This window comes from Camelus dromedarius, chromosome 9, assembly GCF_036321535.1.
Source record: "Camelus dromedarius isolate mCamDro1 chromosome 9, mCamDro1.pat, whole genome shotgun sequence".
Lineage (NCBI taxonomy): Eukaryota > Metazoa > Chordata > Mammalia > Artiodactyla > Camelidae > Camelus > Camelus dromedarius.
The window spans coordinates 26,568,728-26,588,915 of NC_087444.1; the positions used below are offsets into that span (position 1 = coordinate 26,568,728).

At 41.3% G+C, this 20,188-nt stretch overlaps 1 protein-coding gene across 1 annotated transcript in view; it reads right to left on the minus strand.

The window, feature by feature from the left end:
• GAN (gigaxonin) overlaps positions 1 to 20,188 on the minus strand; it is a 58,834-nt gene that overhangs the window by 32,753 nt on the left and 5,893 nt on the right. The window contains exon 2 of the mRNA XM_031458005.2: positions 1,396 to 1,510. Within this exon, the coding sequence (XP_031313865.1) occupies positions 1,396 to 1,510 (115 nt within the window). The remainder of the gene's footprint in view (positions 1 to 1,395; positions 1,511 to 20,188) is intronic.

Genomic DNA, 20,188 nt, shown 5'->3' on the forward strand with positions numbered 1-20,188 from the left:
GAAGACAGCAGATAGCTATAGACTATTTAAATATAGGCATGTGTGGAAAAAAAAAAAGCAGCACTAAATCTAAACTGCCAATTCAGGAGTTTGTTAAGACTTACATTGCAACTGGGGTTTTTAAACCATAACTAATTTAAATTGGGAACAAAACCTAGACGTCAATTTGTAAATAAGTTTTCAAGTTTCAAATGCAAGCTGGAACATGAATCTGCTCTTACTGGCTTATAACCTGTTATAACTGCCACTGAACTGATTTTACAAGTTAGATAGGAGTTTGGTCCTAAGCTTGGTTCTATGATGCTACAGAGCATCTCCAGCACTTTAAGAGCTGTCCCCAAATGGATTTAAGTTAATTTATTTTTAACACTCATACACATGTGCATAACTTTACTTCCACACACTCACCACCTAGGGTTCAGAGAAAAGAGAGAGCAGTAACATTATGAAATGAAATAAAAAACTTCAAAAGGGACGAGGGATGACAATCACTGACTCTGGACAGAATGAATGTATTTAGAGAAAGTTATGCAGTACACTAAGAATATTTAGAAAACATCTAGGAGACAGAGCCTTTACAGAAAGGAAAATTAAAACCAGAATGAAGAAGAAGGAATTAAGGAGAGAGCAAGACACCAGCCCTCGAAAGGAGCAGAGATAAAACTCCCTCTCATATAACCAGGCATAAGGCACACTGACTTCCTCCTGACTCACACCTAACATTAGTCTTCAGAGGCCTCGTACTATACTTAAAATCACATCAATAGGGTAGTAGGGGTTGGAGGAGGGCAAAGAAAAGGAAAGGATCACTGGTCACTAATCACTTTCCTCCTTAGGTTTCACGAAATCCCCAGAAATCTAAGTGGGTCCAGGGAGTACAGGGAAATGAGAAAGAAGGAATGCAGGTGGGACAGGGATGCTGGTCCTCCTGAGGCAACAGGACCAAGGCATCATGAACACAGTGCAGGTGCCTGTCACCTGTGTGAGTCTGGAAGTCTTTATTTCCACAAAGTCACCCCCACTGCCCAGGGAGGCTCCTATTTCCACACTACAGACACAGAACGAGTCCCCCAACAGTTGTGGGTACAAAGCAAGACTGGAATTAAGATTTAAAAACAAAAAGACAGCGTGTCTCAGACTGGAAGGTGGAGCTCAGAATGGCAGAAACCAAAACTGGGATTTGGGTAAGACCTTACTTCGTCTGCTTTTCTTTGGAGAGCAGAGCCCAGGAAGAACAGCCTCGGGTGCCGGGTCCGGCAGGAGGCCCTCGTCAAGCACACAGCGACAGAAGATGAAGATGACAGTGTGGCTTGGTCACAGAATGGATGAAGGAGACCCTCACCCTGAGCTTGAAAAGCCTCTACTCAGTCCTCCTTCCTCGGTGTCTCATCATACCTGCCCACTGAAGATGTAATCCAGGATCTCTCTCATAACCATTACCGATATCCCTTCAAGTTCAATCTTATAGGTTGATCCATCATCTTTTGGAGGGTTATAGTTTAACTTTGTCCTAAGAAAGGGAAAAAAATGTAAAATTTCTATGAAAGAACAGAAATAGCTAAAATATTTACGTACTAAATACTCTATAAAGTATATAATTATCAGTATATGAATCCCACCTAGAAAATTTAGTTTGTTAATGTTAGATCAGCATATTTTTTATGACTTTCAACTACAAAGCATTTGTTCCAGGATTCAGAGTGCTACTTCTTAAAAAACAAAATGTAACGGACAACCAAAGCATGACGGTCCATATGAGCAAGGATCTTCACTTCACCTCGGGAACCCCAGGCCCTTTAGGCTTATTTTTCCTATGTATTTAATTATCTACTTATTTTCCTTAATGTGACAAGGACCCCACAAACCTACCACCCAAAACAAAAGCCAGGACCCTGACAATGACCTGCTTCTAACCAAATCGTTGTTTCCCACTAAGCCATTCCTCTCCTGCCCCACTCGAAGTAACTATTATCCTAAATCCTATGTTCAGTTTTCCCTTGCTTTTTTATTTTTGCATCCATGAAATATATATAATCTAAAACACATGTAGCTTTGTTGATAGCAAATGTATATACACAATTTAAAGTCGTTTCTAGTTTTATAAAAGTATTTCCTGTTCTCTGTAATCTTTTGGGGCCAACTTTTTTCATTTCATATTATATTGCTAAGAGTCATTCATATGGCTGCATATTTGCATAGGTTCTTATGTTCTTTCTGCCATATAATATGCTACTGTCCTGCTGATGGACACTAGACTGTGGCCCCAGGTTTCTAGCACTGTGAACAGCACTGCTCTGACTGTTCTTGTATATGCCTCCTTTTATAATATGCAAAAGAATTTCTCTTGGGTGTATCCCTGGAAATTAAGCTAATTTCTTCTCCACAGTATGAGACGACACTCAATTATTCTCCAAAGTCATTGGAGCAGTTTTCAGCCTCATCTGGTATGTGGAGGGAATCTGCGGACCCACAGACTCCACAGCAATTGACCGACTCTGTCACGCTTCCTAAATTCTGCCAATCCAGTGAGTAAAACGTGGTCTCCAGCTGTGGTTGTGATCTGCATTCCCCTCCTTACCCAGGGGCTGAACATCTCCCAAGTCTGTGGTCACATGTGTTTCCTCTTCTGTGAAACACACTTCAGTTCAAGTCTCATTTTTAATTGAGTTAACTGCCCTCCTTATCCTGAACTGTAGGTGTTCTTTATTATATTCTTGATGTTAATCCTTTGGCAAACTTGATGCTTTTTTTTTTAAGGTGATGAACAATTTGAAAAATAATTTTTCAGTCCATGCTTTTTGTGTGTTGTTTAAGAACGAGTGCTTTTCCCAAGGTCTAAGATACTCCTAATTTAGCAGTGAGGGCAACTAAGGTACAACCAGGGCTGCACTCAAGGTCCTGTAAGGCTCGAAGCTGATGGGACAAAGAAGCCATGGTGGGAGGGGTGCATGAGCTAAGCGAGAAGAGATTAAAAGAGTTAGGGATTCCCAGGTCCCTGTTCCATGTAGACATGCGACTCCCCAGCCAGGCTAGTCAGGCTCCCCACGGAAGCTCCAGCGGAAGACAGGTGACAAAACTCTGGAGCATGTAAGACGGAGGAAGCGGGGTCTCTGGACAGGGGATCAGCAGGCACATCCGAACGCAGGTGCACTGCACCAAAAACAGAGAGAGTTAAGAGAGTGTTTGCACTAAATGCTGAGAGCAACAGCCTTTTTTTCCCCAATTTTGCTCCTAAAATACTGAAAGCCAGACCTCACCCTCCAGGCAAGAAACTGGATGACTTTTCTGGAGTCATCTGATCAGCCTCAAAGGAAAGATCTAAAAGCACAGATCTGCCTCAGGAAAATGACCCAGCCTGACCACGCAACCGTGAAACCTACTGTCAATAAGCCCAACCTCTGGGCTCTGAACTTCCTGTACATTTTGGAGAGCACTTGTGAACTGTCCTCATGTCACACCACACACAGAAAAGGTAATATGACTCTGGGGTAAACAGATGAGGCCGTGTGCGGCCCAGGGGTGGACAGGGGCCCCGGTCTCCCCGATGCTGTCCAGTCACTCTGAGGGCTGTCACCACTGTTATCTTCACATGCTGCAGCATCTTTTTTTGGCACATGGGTTAAGGAACTCTGCTTTAGAGCCCCACTGTTAAAACTGAGCAAACAGGACTCAACAGATATGTGACAAAGAAGAAAGACAAACCAAAATCAACAGGAAATAAGTCAAGTTGGAGGAATTACAGATTATGCAAGATGAAAAGTCAAGGGGGGGAAAAAAAGAACATCTTTCATTAATATTCCCAAAAAGAAAAGAGAGGATGCTGTGCTCATGAAACAAGAATAGGATGCTCTAAAAGGGAACATTCAGAGAACAACAATAACAAGATTTTAAAGACTACAAAAAAATTGTAGGTATCTCCCAGAAAAGAAAGCAAAAAAGACAAAGGTATAAAATAGGTGAGACAAGTTAAAAAAAAACTGGAAGATCAGTCTGTAAGGTTAACATCTGAAAAATAGGAATGCCCACGCAAAAAAGAATATATTATCATGTGCTCATAACAATGGATAAAAATACCCCTTTCCAAGGAATATCATCATAATACTTCAGAATACCAGAAAGAGAAAACTTCTTACAAGCTTCCAGAAAGAAAAACAGGTTACAGAGAAAGGAATGGGATTAATGACTTCATACCTCTAAATGGAACTTAAATATCCATGTGGAAATGACTCCAAAATTCTGAAGACAAATTATTTCCAACCTAGATTTTTATAACTAGCTAAACTACCAATCAAATATCAGGACAGAATATATATTTTCACCCATACAAAGTCTCAGAATAATTTATCTCCCATGCAACCTTTCTCACAATGCTACTGGAAAAAGTGCTCCAATAAACATCAAGAAAGAGAAAGATTCTGGACTGAAAATGACGTGATCCAACACAGGACAGCAGCAAAGGGACCGGTGAAGGATGGTCCTAGGATAACAGCTATGTGCCAGTAGAAGACAGCTGGTCCATTCTGGTGCAGTGGGAGGCCTTGGTAGACCTTTAAGAACCTGAAACTGATAGAATACATAACGCACCTGAAGGTATAAAGATGATACTTAGAGAACCAAGCTTCGCCCTTGAATTCCGTATCTGCCATTCCTGACTCTATAGTTTCTACTGAACTAATAGTTTTACTCAAAAGGCAGCTCTTTTCTGCTTGCCACACCCTAGGTTTATCAGTAAATGTCAGTCAATTCTCAGTCAAGAGAGAAAAATAGTCTAAGTGGCAAGAATAATACCTAAATCATTAATATTTGGCTCTGAAATGTACCAGATGCAGACGTGTCTTCCAGGGATGCTTCACTAGGGACTTCATGACTCTTTGTATGTCTTAGTTCCTGTGCTGGTTGTTGACATATTGCCTCTCAGCTCCAAATCCACCCTTTTTGAATGCTCTGTGAAAATGCATCTGGGCCTTTGGGATAGTTTTCTTTCATTAACTGATGTGATGTGAGCTTTTCAGTCAAGGGTGCTGGGGAAACACTCCAGGAGGAGAGAGTTTTGCTCCCGGGCTCTGGTACCGCAGCTGGGCGGCTCTGGCAATATAGGCAGCCAGCAGCGCCCTGAGGCTTTCCCTGGAACTCCCAGAGGCAATTCTGCAGGAAACTTGTTTCTGGTGAGACACGTCCCTGTGAACACTCTTCCCAGGCCCTGGAGAGGACAGATTTCTAGCAAGTTCCAGAGGGCTGATTTCAAGCAAATTCCACCAATATGGCTTCTCGGCCATGCAGTGAGCCATGGCTGCGTCCTGTCCAACAAAGTCTGGGTCTCAGCCCTGGGGGTGGTGGCTGCTCCTCATATCAGCTATCCCTTTAATTTTGAGTTTTCTTTACTTTTCAGTAGCCAATCCCTCATTACTCCAATCTCCTGTTGTAGTTAAACATTCTTTACGTTAAAACTTTCCTTTTCTAATTACTACATGGTTTCTTTCTCCTGCCTAGACAAGACTGAAGAGTCTTTAACCAATTCAAAGGCAGTAGCCCCAAAATGTGTTCAGAAAGAAGGGCATCACCAAGCATTAGAGCTGTTCAGACAGGAGCTGGCTGTGCCTGCCTATGGGCTGTGGACAGTGGTGGGAGGAGGGGACTGGGCTGACGGAAGGGGTGACAAGGACACCATTCACCGTGTCCCTTTTTATTTTTCAACCATGTGACTGGATTTTTAAAAAGACAACTATACAGTCATATAGACAACTGTACAGTCCCTGGTATCCATGAGGGATTGATTTCAGGACCTATACGGATACCAAAATCTGCAGATGCTCAAGTCCTATGGTCTGCTGCTGTATTCACATCTGTAGATTCAAACAACCACAGGGGGTGTACAGCTGACCCTTGGACAACACGGGTTTGAACTGTACGGGTCCACTTATACGTGGGTTTTTTTTCAATTCATCTGTGTATAAGTAAACCTGTGCAATGTTGAAAAAAAATCCACATGTGTGTGGGCCTGCACAGTTCAAACCCATGTTGTTCAAGGGTCAACAGTCCTGCAGTATGTTTTCACAATGAAAAAGACCCCTTTCAAAGGGTACAGTTTTCTTTCGGCAGATGGCAGAGTATAGACAATGGCTAAGAAGACAGAAAAAAAAGACTCCTCTAAATATGACCATGGAGGATTTCAGGCTTCTATAAAATCTGGTCCTTTTCAAAGCCCTGAAAAAATGAATCATTGTACAACTGAAGTCTCTAAACATTTGAGGGTTAAATTACAAAACTTTATTTTAATTATGGTTTAATTTCAGATCCTTAGACCTGTCCCCAAAACTTCCCATATCCTGCCCCACTTTTGATCTCTTCCTAATATCATCTGTGATATCCAGTTCCTACCAGTTTAAGACTACTTCAAATGCCAGTTCCACAAAAAGTTTCCCGTATCACTCCATCCTGCCACAGGCTGCACCTCCACCCTCACTTCCCTGCAGGTAAAAACAACTGTAAATTTCCCCAGCACTTGCTACTAGAGGGTCATCAAGCACTTGCTACTACAGTATCTGTGGAAAAATCCCATCTCCTCTCTCCTGTACTAAACTCCAAGTTCCTTGGGGTCAGAGTCCTCTTTATCATTGTAACCCTACAACCTAGCCTGGCAGCTTACCAAGAAGAGATGTTCAGTAATTATTTGTAAAGTAAGTTTTGAGTTGACAGCAGTCTTTATATATTTCAAGTGCTGTCACATGAGATTTTCCTGCATGATCTCAGGGACAGTGAAGCAGGACCAGAATCAATAAGGAAGGATTTTCTACTAGTTTCATTGGTCTGGTGCTGAGAGGACTGAAGCATAGAGCCTCTTAAACTTTAACATTCATATGAGTCATCTGGGGATCTTCTCAAATGCAGGTCCTGATTCAGAAGGTCCACGGTGGGGCCTGAATTTCTACATTTGTAACAAGCGCTCAGGCGACCCAGGTACTGCTGCTCTTTAGTTCACTCTTGAGTAGCAAGGTTACGTGATGCTTCTCAAATTATTCACGTGTGTTTTTACATTTCTAATCCATCTCACATGAATCTTCTGTAAAATATGACACAAATGTAATGCACAGCATGGTGGTGACTACAGTTAATAATACTGTACTGCACATTTGAAAGTTGCTAAAAGAGTAGATCTTAAAGGTTCTCATCACCAGAAAAAAAAAATTGTAACTATTCTTTAACTATAAGACAGATCTTACCTAGACTTACTGCAATTTACAGTTGCAATATATGCAGCTATTAAATCATTATGTTGTACACCTGAAACTAATATAATGTTCTATGTCAATTATACCTTAATATGAAAAACGAATTCTTAGAAAAATGAGATTTTAAAGAAACATAAAATACAAGCCCTAATTCTTTTATCATTAGATTCAACAGACATAAAATTACTGTCAAATTGCTACAAGAGTTTCTGAACTCTTGCTCTCCATGTGAAGACTTATTTTACAGGGCCAGGGGACCATTCACAGATCATCAGTCTGCAGAAGACGTCTCAGCAGGCTGGATGACCATTTGTCTGTCAAGGGCATAGTGAAAGCTGGCTGTTAGTCCCTTCCCTTCTTAGACACTAAGAGTCACTCAAACCTGCTGGGAAACTGTCTTGCTTCACAGCCTGTCATCACCTGCACTGACTTCCTTCTTTCACTGCTTGGACAATCACCACTGCTTTCTCATTTACCAACCACATTAACTTGTCTTGTTCTCCCTCTTTCTGTCTTCACTCTCCCCTCCTCCCCTACTAAATCACCACATCGCTGAAGTTTTCGTTCCATTATGTTTCACATTTCTTTCCTTCAGTAAATACCCTAAATTCCCAGATACCTACCAACTCTCCCCTACTCCTCTGACAAATTTTCTCCGTACTTTCCCTTTTTCATTTAGTTTTCTCACCTCACACATCATTTCTATCTCTTCTGCCACATATAATGGAGAATTCAATGAACTGGACTGAATGAGTTAATAAATTAAAAAAAAAAAGCTAAGCCAAAGGGTTAATAATGGATAATTTTGCTTCTAAGGTTACACATATACAAACAGGAGGTAAATCAACTCCTTTCTGTATCCTTTCTTTTTTCAATTGAAGTATAGTTGATGTACCATATTATGTAAATTACAGGTGTATAATACAGTGATTCACAACTTTTAAAGGTTATACTCCACCTATAGTTACTATAAAATACACTCTGTATTCCCCATATTGTACAATAGATCCTTGTAGCTTACTGTATACTGACTAGTTTGTCCCCTTCAATCCCCCCCAACACTGCCCCTCCTCCCTTCTGTGTTCTATCTCCACCCCAGTAAGATATGGAGTCATGTGTAAATTTGCTGAAAGTTGTAACATCCTTGTTTTTATTATTATGTGGTATCAGTTTAGAAACTCTCTCCTAAGAAACTGCAGTCTTCTTAAAATAACACTTTGAGAATTTCATAACGCTCTTTCAAACAACCAGAAATAACTGGTAGTAGTATAAAAATTGGGCCTCTGGTGTTGATATAAATATCCAGGCCTATCACATTCTTCCCCAGTTTTCTGTTTCTAGGGCAAGACATTCCCCCTCTCTGCCCCTGTTCTCTCATTTGTAAAAAGAAGAGGTTAAATAAGGTGACTTGAGAACTCTCCCATCCCTGAACACTTCTGGCCTAAACTGCTGAACAGACCCAAGAATTACTGCAGAATCTCAGCCTTGTTGAGTCCTAGAGGACATAGTCCAGCCAGCTCCATCAGTTTCCTAGGATTTATAATATGCCTTCCATGGGTGATGCAGCATTAAGTTTAGTTTTCCCCCAGTCACCTATCCTCTGGGTAAGCATTTATTTTCTGTTCTATTAAGGTTGAATAGAAGTGAAACAAAATCAGCTTTTCTTTTTCCTGACAATCCTGAAAAGAAGTTTGCTAAGAAAAAAGCTGTTGGCTAATAAAGAAGCTGGCATTATTCAAAGTTTTACATCCATGAAAGAGGTCTACAACTTTTAAATAAGTGTAACAGAGCCAAGTCCTCTGTTGGTTATATACTGTCTTCTTACTGGCTTCCAACTGCTGAAAAAGTTCAACGCGTCTAAATGTCCTAACTAACAATCCAGATAACCGCCTGGTCCTCCTCTTTCCAGAATCACTGGTGACGTTACCAAATGGTATGTGATGTAACAGTGACAGAGAAGAAGTCTAAATGACATTTCTTCCCCTCGGATGTGAAAGCTTGTCTTAATAAAATGTCCAAGGAGTCAAGCTTCACAGAAATTTCAGGGCAGTTCACGGGCATTACTCACATGGTTTCAAACGATTCACGTCACCTCAGACTGGGTAGCTCCCAAGCGCAGAGGGGTGTGAGCTCCCCACCTCATTTACCACTTAGGCCAAACTAATGATTTAGGCTCCTGCAGGGACTCTGCTTTACAGATGCCCTCTCTTCCTTTTTCAGCTTCATGTGCTCCTAAAAACCACACCAAAAAGGGATCTTTAGGGCGAAGGACTGTTAGGGCAGTGACACTGGGCAGTATGATACTATGATGGTAGATATACATCAGAATGAATTTGTCCAAATCCATAAATGCACCCCAAGAGTGAACTCTACTGTAAACTCCAGACTCTGCATGATCACGATGTGTCAGTGGAGGTTGTGACCAAGTTGCCTGCTGGTGGGGATGCTGATAACAGGGGAGACTCTGCACCCGTGGGGGCTGAGGGCACACGGGGAATCTCTGTATTTTCCTCTAAGTCTTGCCATGAACCTTAAACTGCTCTAAAAAATGAAGTCCACTTAAAAAAATTTTTTTTAAAGTCCCAGTTAACTTTATGAAATTTAAGTGCATAGGTCATATTTCCATCAACAGGTGACATTGCCTCATGACAAGACCTGCTTTTCTGTGAATGGGAATGTAGAAACCCGCCTACCTCCCAGCTCCTGCCACCTAAGAATTCTACACGGAGGGAAGCATTTATACAGAGGTCTGAGACATAATGGGTGTCCCACTCAGAGCAGGGGGTGGCAAAGAAAGTAGAAATGGGGACCCGGGACACCTTCCTTGATTATTCTAAGAATCAAACTTTATTACAAGAGTGGCTTTCTCATTAAGGTACAATACTGTTTCTTTTCCTCCGTGATTTCCTTTAATTTCTTCTCCTCATTTCTCTCTGCCTCCAGTTCTTTTTACCCAGAGAGATTATGGTTTTTACTAATTTACCATCGAAACTGTTCTCCTCAGATAGATTCTGGAATGACTCATAATTTTACTGGATTTTAAGAGGAGTTCCCCAATCTGCTTCCCAGAATCTTCTGGAGAATTTTTACAGAAAAGCAGGCCCCTGGGTCCCATTTTAGAGCAAATAGTTCAGGTCCAAGATAATGTATATTTTAAAAGTTTCCCAGCTTATTCTGATGACTCTCTCCCGCCTGGAATGTTCTCTCCACTTCCCACTCCACTAATCACACTGTCTACTCCTTCACTGACTTCAGGTCTCCACTCCAAAAACACTCCTAAGAGCGGCCCAGGTACCACGTTATCTAGACAACACCCTCACTCCCCTCCTTCCTTTACTTCTCGTCATAGAATTTATCACCATCTAACACACGGCATTTGTTTAACGTCTACATCCATGAAAACAAAGACTTTGGTTTAGTGCTCTACCCTATACCTCATAAAGAGTCTGGTCCCGAATGGACATCTGAAAAATATTATGGACTGGGTAACAGTACACGACCAGGTGAGGAGCTAGTGGATTTGAAGGCTGCCACAATCAGTTGCTGTTTTCATCTGGCTCTGAAACAGAATGAGCACAACTGTTTAGCGGCAGCAGTGGCGTCATTAACCAGCTAAGCAGGTGTTTGCTTCCCTGCACAGCATCCACTGGCTGGTCCACATGGAGGGGAAGGGGACGCTTTTGCCCAGCACCCAATCCAGGGTGTGCTGTAGTCAGCAATTCAAGAACTGAATGTTGAAGTGCTCCACTACCCACAGGTCCATGATGCAATCAGCTGCCTTTGTGCTGAGGCCCAAATGTAAACTGGCCTCTACGGCTGGCTGCAGGGGAGGCTATGAATAAGCCTGATAGTCCAGTGCTCCATCGACTCTCCACCACAGCACCGCGGGGGAGAACTAGGAGCTACAGAGTGATGAAAAATGCGAAGATTAGGAAATGTTTCCAGAGAATCAGAGGTTTATCGTCCAGGGGTTCAGCCCACCAACCCACCCCATGTAACGAGGCTGCAGCAGGGCCACTTCACCACAGACGATGCTGGGACAGTTCTGAAGAGGCCATGGCCACGGCCTGTGCCTGCCCACCTCCCTGACCCCTCACCACGCAGCACCCAGGGATTCATAAAAACCTTTTCCATTTTCTTCCTGCTATCACATCATCCACTCGGAAGATGAAACACAGCGTTTCATATTTAGATCTGCTCTGAGTAACCACATCCAGTTACATCAATATCTGGAAGAAATGTGAAAACACAAAGGGTACGCCTTCCAGAGTCATGTGATTTGAACAAAAGAGAAATTTATCTCAGGGAAGATGATGTTTTCCAAAAAAAGAACGTGAAAGTGTGAATTACACCTCAAACAGGGTCAGCTCAAACGAAGATTGTAGAGTGTGAGTCAGTGTGTGTGCTTTGGAGACAGGGAGGCAGTACCCACAGAGTATCACAGGGACAGAGGGGACACACAACTACGAGTGACATTTATTACTCCTGGCAGACACTCCGCGACTGCTGGAGGAAAAGATACAAAGTATGACCAAACCAATAAAAACCACAACTTTGCTTTGTACAGCCAGTCCTTTCACTGCTCCAGGCACAGTATTCAGAACTAGGCATGGATTCAGACACTGGACCTCAACTGGTTGGTGGTCCTCACCCTCGAGGAACTGACCAACGATCCTTTCTGATCATGGGCTAAATGCCAGTGAGATGAAATGCTACGAGTCATTTCCAGGAGTCTGGATTTTAACCCCATCATCTGAGCCTCTGGGTAAAGTATACATTGTTTCACAATAAATCCTTTTTTCCAGCCTGCTGAAAGCCTACTCCTCCCCTGGCTGTCCCCATCTTAGCAAATGGTACTACTTTCTACCCAGCTGTGTAAGTCTAAAATTTAGGAGCCCAGCTAATAAATACAGAAGGAAAGATAGTTACAGAGTGTAAGTGGATGCTAAAACTGGTGAGTGCAAGTCAATGAGGAATGGAGTATTTACATAATCTCAGAGTCTCACCCCATAAATCATTTACTAATTACAAAGAGAAAAGGAGTGGATTAACCTGGTGGACAACATCTTTAACCACGAGAGCAAACCAACACTGCCGATGCTCGGGCCCCCGACAGGACACACCTGAGGTCCCAGTATGGCTCCCATGCTATTCTTGTCAAAAATGCATAACCTCAATCTAATTGTAAGAAATCAAACAAACCCAAGTCAAAGGACCACGCAAAGGAATCGAGTTCACCTGGAGGGAAATGGAGCCACTCACGAGGAGTTTTTCTTTTTTTTAAAAAATCTTCTTATTTTGAAATAATTTTAGACTCACAGAAAAGTTTTTAAGAATTGTAGGGTTCCTGTATACCTTTCACAGAGCACATCCAGTAATATTAATAATTTACATAATCTTAGTGCAATTATCAAAACTAAGAAATAAATGGTAAAATACTATTAAATAAACTATGGACTTTATTTGAATTTAACCAGTTTTCCTAATAATATCCTTTCTTTGTTCTAGGACCCAATCCAGGGTTCCAAATTGCACTAGTTGTGTCTAACCTGTGATAGTTTGCCAATCTTTCTTCATCTTTCAAGACCTGACACTTTAGTGAGTACTAGTTAATTTTTTTTGAAGTATAGTTAATTTACAATATTGTATTAGTTTCTGGTATATAGCAAAGTGATTCAGTTATACATATATATTTATTCTTTTCCATCATAGTTTATTATATGATATTGAATATTGTTCCTTGTGCTATAGAGTAGGACCTTGCTTATCTATTTTAGTAGTTTGAATCCGCTAGTCCCAAACTCCTAATTTATCCCCCCTCCCTTTCCCCCTTTGGTAGTAAGATTGTTTTCTATGTCTGTGAGTCTGTTTCTGTTTTGTAAATAAGTTCATTTGTATCATATTTTAGATTACACATATATGTGATAGCATATGATACCTGTCTTTTTCTGTCTGACTTACTTCACTTAGTATGATAATCTCTAGGTCCATCCACGTTGCAGCAAATGGCATTATTTCATTCTTTTTTATGGCTGAGTAGTATTCCATTGTATAAACATACCACATCTTTATCCAGTCATCTGTCAATGGACCTTTAGTTTGCTTCCATGTCTTGGCTATTGTAAACAGTGCTGCTGTGAACACTGGGGTGCATGTATCTTTGTGAATTAGTTTCCTCCAGATATACAGTCAATTATTTTGTACAATGTCCCTGAACTTGGGTTTAATCTCTTATGACTAGACTGATGCTATGCATTTCTGGCAGGAACACTAAGTACTAAAGTGATGCTGTGCCCTTCTCTGCATCCCATCAGTGAGAACATGATGTCAGTGTGTTATTATTGCTGTTGTTAACCTGGCCACTTGGTTAAGGTGGTATCTGTTGGGTTTCTCTGCTATAAAGTTGTATTTTTCCCTTTGTAATTAATAAATATATTGGAGGGGGTAATTTGAGAATATACAAATATCCTTTTTCTCCTCAAACTCCTGCTCACTAATTTAGTATCCACTGCCTGCAACAATTATTCTGTGGTGTTCTAATGAAGATATCCTATTCTTTTATTCCTTCTTCCACATTTATTAACTGAAATTCTTCCATAAGAAAGAAGTCTCTTCTCTCTCATTTATTTATTTATCCATCCATTCATTTATTCATCCACAGACACATCGGTGTTCCTCTTATTCTATAGATTATAATCCAATGTTACTTTCACTTATTTTCTTGCTCAAATCGTCCCACTTTGGCCATCTGGACTTCTTTCAGGTCAGCCCTGTGTTCTTTCAAAAAGCCTCTGTCTTTTTTTAAAATTTAATTTAATTAAAAAGTTTTTAATTAAGTATAATCAGTTACAATGTGTCAATTTCTACTGTACAGCACAATGTTCCAGTTGTGCATATACATACATATATTCGTTTTCATTAAAGGTTATTACAAGATATTGAATATAGTTCCCTGCTCTGTACAGAAGAAACATTTTTTTTCCCTCTGTCTTCTTTTGAGCATCTCCTTACTTTCTGGCACAAATATGCCAGGCACATGGTGTATTCTTCCTGCCCCAGCGCCTGAATCAACCACATCTCCAAAGACGTTGGAGTTTCAAACATTATCTAATTACATTCTAGATACATCTCTCTGGCAGCAGCTTGTGGAAAACTGAGGGAGACTGAGCATGGAGGCAGACGGACCAGCAGAAATCCTGTCACAATGCAGAACTAATAAAAGCTCGAACATGAACAGCAGCGGTGGCAAAGAGGAGACAGACTCTGGAGACCTCAGAGGTCGAAGTGATGGGCATCAATTCCATGCTGAAAGTAAGAGAGAAGATGCCTCCTGAGGACTCCCAGGTCTCCCCTTGAGAGTCTAGCAGTACCTTAACCAGCACAGGAAATGAAGGATGAGCAACCTGGGGGCAGAGGGAGCTGGGCCTGATGGGTTCGGGGTGGCCACACAGCAGCTGCCGGAAGTCCAGGCCTGGGGCTCAGGAGAAAGGAGGCAGGCGACTGATGTGGGGAGGGCACAACCTTTGAATTAAAATGGTTTTTTATATTTTTAAATGGTTGTTAAAAACAAACAAAAAAACCCAAAGTATTTGTGACAGAGACAACTTGTGGCCCAGAAAGCCTAAAACACTTCTGACCCTTTACAGAAAAAGTTTGCCAAACCCTGCTCCAAATATTTTTACAACAGCAAACATACAACATTTAAAAATCCAGTCTAACAAAATAGTGATAGCAAGCAAAAGAATAATAACTTTGAGAAACCACTCGCAAAAGTGACCTGGCAATGGTAACAGAGCTGAAGGAAAGAAATCACATACACACTGCCAAGGCCTTGATATGATAATCCAATCCTCCTGGACAGTAGTCTGGTTTCATTTAACAAGAAAAAATCTGCTTTTATCTTTAAAACCAGATGTGCCTGGGACATAGCTCCCCAAGTGAGTTTGCCCACAAAAAATACAAGGAAAAAAGAACTGAAAGGTTTTTTTCTAATTTGTTGATAGCGTCACTATTAAGAAGAATAAAGAACTGGAAATTAAAATGTCAAAGGGCAATGATGAAGCAAATTATATAGAACAGCAATATGATGTCATACCAAATAGCTATTAAAATGATTATGGGCATTACACTGAAATACAGGGAGATATGAAATGACTTCAAATGAAAAGATGAACCAGAAATAATATGAATATATGGATTACAACCATAACAATGTATTAAGTACACTGTTCAGAAACAGAATTAGGATGGCATGAATAAACTGAACTCTCATGTGGTTTTCTGTAACTTTCTGTGTAAAAAACAGGTTCTTAAAATTTAAATCTAGTCCTTGTAATTTTGAAATTAAAGCAGTCAATAAAATTTACCTCTTAAAAGACAGGGTTTGAAAATGCATGTTAAATTTTTAAAGATGAGTTCAAAGACAGAATCATGATGCAGCAACTTGTGAATCAAAAAATTCTTCTAGAATGAAACAAGCCTGATTCCTTGTTCTGGTCACACCCTGACCTTTTGGAAATAAAAGACATTCATGCCTCAACCTGTCAAATAGCTCCAGATTTTCTACTCAGGTATGATTTTTCAGATGCTGTTGAAAAGAGGCTCCTCTTAGAACCTTAAGAGCCCATGGAAGCGACCATCTCAGGAGTACACCCCCTTGACTTGGGAGGCACTCTTACAGGTCTCTGTGATTAAAACCTGATGGATCTAGTTCTTTTTTGCTGCAGGGCACAAATGGCACCCAATAACACAGAAGTTCCATACCGCAGAAGTAGGTCCACATTTCCACTTTCTATTCCCTCTTCTCAATGTAAAGAAAAGGAAGGTTTCCACCTTTACAAAGGCAGAGAAAGTGAAACTCTAGAATAAATTCAGAAGAGAAGAATTGATATAAATTTATTAATCTTGTATTCATCCTTTCAAAGCAGTTTCAAACCAAAGCATTAAGTGACAGTTAAAAAACTGTCTTTTTTTTTTTTTGAAAGAAGATAATGGGAGTTAGGAAAACAAAAAACAAAAACAAAACACAACTACAGTTTGAAACACATCCCTTTTCAGTTCCCTCTAATAAACGAGAGGCAGCTTGGGATGAGCTCTGCTTTAGCATCTTAAAATGATCTTTCTGCTTCTGACGCCTCCTTAATTTACAATCTACTGTTATAAACTTCTCTAGACAACCTGAAGCTGAAAACGCCTTCCAAAAGGTTGTCAAGGGAATGAATGCTTCTCTATTAATTCTTTAGTCATGCTGTAACAGAAGCTCTCTCACTGGAGCTACTACTTTTCTTTTTTTTTTGGAGCTACTACTTTTGAACAAAGAATTTGTTCCCTTCTTCTCCCAGGTTTCTTGGCACCAGAAAAGGACTTTGCTGAGCTGACTGTGCCATTGAAAACAGTGCAAAATTAAAGAGTCTCTCCTAGGTTAAACTCCTTGTGAGAGTTTATTCTGTCCCTCTCCCCAGTCCCCAGTATATATTCAGCTATACAGGAAAATGCTACAGCAGAAAGTTTCATCTTGTTTGGAAGCAGTGTATACAGCATCCTGAATTCACATCTACCTCTTCATCGGTACTTACACACTGCAGTCAACTCAATTCTCTTACCTACACACTTTCCACTAATGGATTTAGTGCCTCCGGCCCTTGAGATAAAAGATGCTTTAAAAGCACCCAGTCCATCTGTCTGTTCTATTTCTCCCAACTGAATAAAAGATCAACACGTGCTCCAATGAGGGTACACACCATACACGACAGAGGAGCCTGTAGGAGGCAGCGATCATCCAGCAGAACTGAAAAAAATGTTACAAAAGAAGGGACATTGGAACTGGGTCCTGAAGGATGAACAGGAACTTCTCTGCCAATAAAAAGCAGGAGGTGAAGAGAGGTAGAGGTGAAATGTTAGCTATCTTGACTGCGGTGGTGGGTTCAGTGGTGTATACATCTATCAAAATTCATCAAACTGTACATCTGAAGTACATGTAGTCTACTGCTCAGGAATCATACCACAATAAAGGTGTTAAAAAAAAAAAGAAAGAGGTTGAGATGAGAAACACACAAATTCACAGATACATATAGTGCTTCACAGAATTTTCACGAATCAATCCAAAGCTACCTGGAATTCAGCAAATCAAAGACAGATCTTCCCCACTTCCCTAAGCGGGCCTGGCTGTTCCTCTTCCACAGCCTAATTCTCACATCCAATTAGCAGCCGGCTGCTTTCCTCCCTGGTCCCTGACCTTGGCTATGACTACTGACCTGGTGCATCGGCCTGAATCAGTCAGCAACCCTGGGCTCCCCAAGTCCTGTAAACATACAACAGCTGAGTTACCTTCTTAAAGGACAGCTTGTTCCCCTATCCTACTATCTGCAAATGACTGATACAAATTCAGAGGAATCCACCCGGCACTGCGAATACCATTCTCACCTGCCCGTCCGCACTTCTCACTGTCTGCCGGGAGCACAGCAGAGCCACACATCAACGCTCAAGAAAAAATGAATGAATGAATAAGCATTTAGGGAACCCTGACCAAGAATCTATGTCCTCTGCTTAAAGAAAGTTGTTTCTGTAAAGGTGATTAACTGGGGTTACTAACAGCAGTGACTGCTTAAACATCCTTTTTTGAGCAGACTTTTAGAAGTACCTACTCCAAAAATAAAGCTAAACTATTCTTTCCCTATTCTTGAAATTCTGATACTAACACACGACACTAAGGTATACAGTAGTGAAAAAGTAAGTGAACATCAAAAATAATGTAAAACTTGTTAGTCCTATGTTCCTCTCCTTTCCTGGCTCCACAGATGTAGAAAAAAGGAGTTGAGTGACTTAGGTCTCCACGTGCTCAGTCTCAGATCTGACAGTGTCTGAGGGAGACCTTTGAACACACATTCGAACGGCCGTCGGCAAGGAAGAGCCTTGAAAGCCCTAACGCTCCATAAACCATGAAGTGTGACCTCTGGTTGGTCTCTCATCACCAGTCTCCCCAGCACCTTGCTGGTGCCGACACCCAGTAGTGTCTCCTTTGCATTTGCTGAACGAATGAAGAACCCTAGTTAGTCAACACTAGTTACATAAGGTCCCTTTACTGGGAGCTCTGATGAACGAATACACAGCACGTTTCAGGAATCACAGACAATGCTAATTCTTGAACTGTATTTTATTACTGGTGAGCACAACCCCACGAGCATATGGGTTCAGGTGGTGATGACATTTCTAAAGAATGTACCAAGTGCGTGACAGCGGTGCATATTTCCATAATCCCCTTTCCCACTAACAGGAAAAAAGACAGTAAGGAAAGGAAGCAGAGGGACCACTTTGTTCCTGCTCAACTGCAGGAGGCGAGAAAAATGAGAATTTTGCTCCCTCTTTGCCAACAACAGGGATTATCACTCCCAGGATGGGGACTAAGTTGGTACCTCTGCTCACACAAGGCAGCAGTGTCAGGGAGCCAGGCAGGAAAATAAAGCAGCAAACCAACCAACCAACCAACTGCACCTGAGAAGAAGTCTCTCATCTGCTCAGGTAAGTCTGAACTTTCTACAGTAACTTTAGCACAGGAGGAAAAGCTGGATGGATGTGGGAAACTCTGCCCCTTACTAAGCGGATGGAATATTCAAGAAAATGGTGGGTTCTTCTGGCCTCCAATTCCATCCCTGAAGCAGAAGTGGTACAGCCAGGAGGGAACAGAAAACACTTCCCATGGTCTTTCTTTCCAAGTGTTCTCACTCCTCTTCTCCATCCCACTTTCCTCACACCTGCAGCCATTCCTGGTGAACGTGCTCTAAGTGTGAGAAGAGACCCAGGCCAACCTCACACCCTCAACGTGAAGGCTCCTCCAATACAAGGACCAGCTGATGTGAACAATTTAAGGGACTGAAAACACTCTGAACTCAGTAATACTAAACCACTTACAGTTATTCAGAGGCACAGGCAATTGGTTACTGACAAATGCGAATATGACTACAAAACCATAGTTTACAGTATTTCCGCTCATCACATTAACATAAAAATCATAAGCATCAAGTGGTCTTTAAAATTGTTCTAAAAAAGATATAGAAACACTTAGTAGTTGAGAGAACCACAAAATACCTCTGACCAAGAATGTACATTTAAGGTTCTATATCCATTAGCGCATTAACTCTAAAAAGGAAAACAAAGGACACTACACGGGTCTATATTCCATGGTAACAGTCTATTTTAAAAAGCCAGCCTCCGCACTTCTATTTGATATGTGCTGCCTCTCAAAGCTTTACTGCCCGAAGGCTAATTCTGAATCTAACAAAATACTTCACCAAGACCCTGTTTTCCCTAAGTATCCTATTTTTCTAAAATCTCTGAAAAGAAGAAAACAGACTAAGTTATTCTCGTGGAGAAATAGAAGCAGCAGACATCAGACCACCTTCTATGGCTAAGACACTCTTTGGCAGCAAATGTTTAGGAAGAAGACTTCACTCTCTGCTCTTCTGAGCACAGGGGTCAAGAGCTCCAGCTGAGTAGCAGAGGACATTTAGAAGGACATACGACCTTTACCCTCCACAGACCTATGGCTGCCACCTTTACCCGAGCCTTGATTTCCATCCCTCTTTGGACTCACTGTGTCTTGGGAGGCAGAGGACCCATGGGAAGCACTCAAATTCCAGGCTGCAACCATAACCTGTCACTTGTCACATCCACACCCTGGCATCTCCACCCTTAACCTAGAATCCTAACTTACAAATTATTTATTTATATTACAGCTCTAGTGCACAAAATGACAGGCTTGCATCCTTCTGAAGGATGAGGCAGCTCTCCACAGGACTTACTGCGTGGTACTCAGAAGCCAAACAACGCCTTATCTGTCCTAATTATGCTTTCTTTATGGATTATACATAGATTTAAAGCCTCACTTTGATATCATGAGACAAAGTGATTAACACTTTAAACAATGGACAAGGCCGTTTTGTAATCTGGATGCTTAGTCTGTT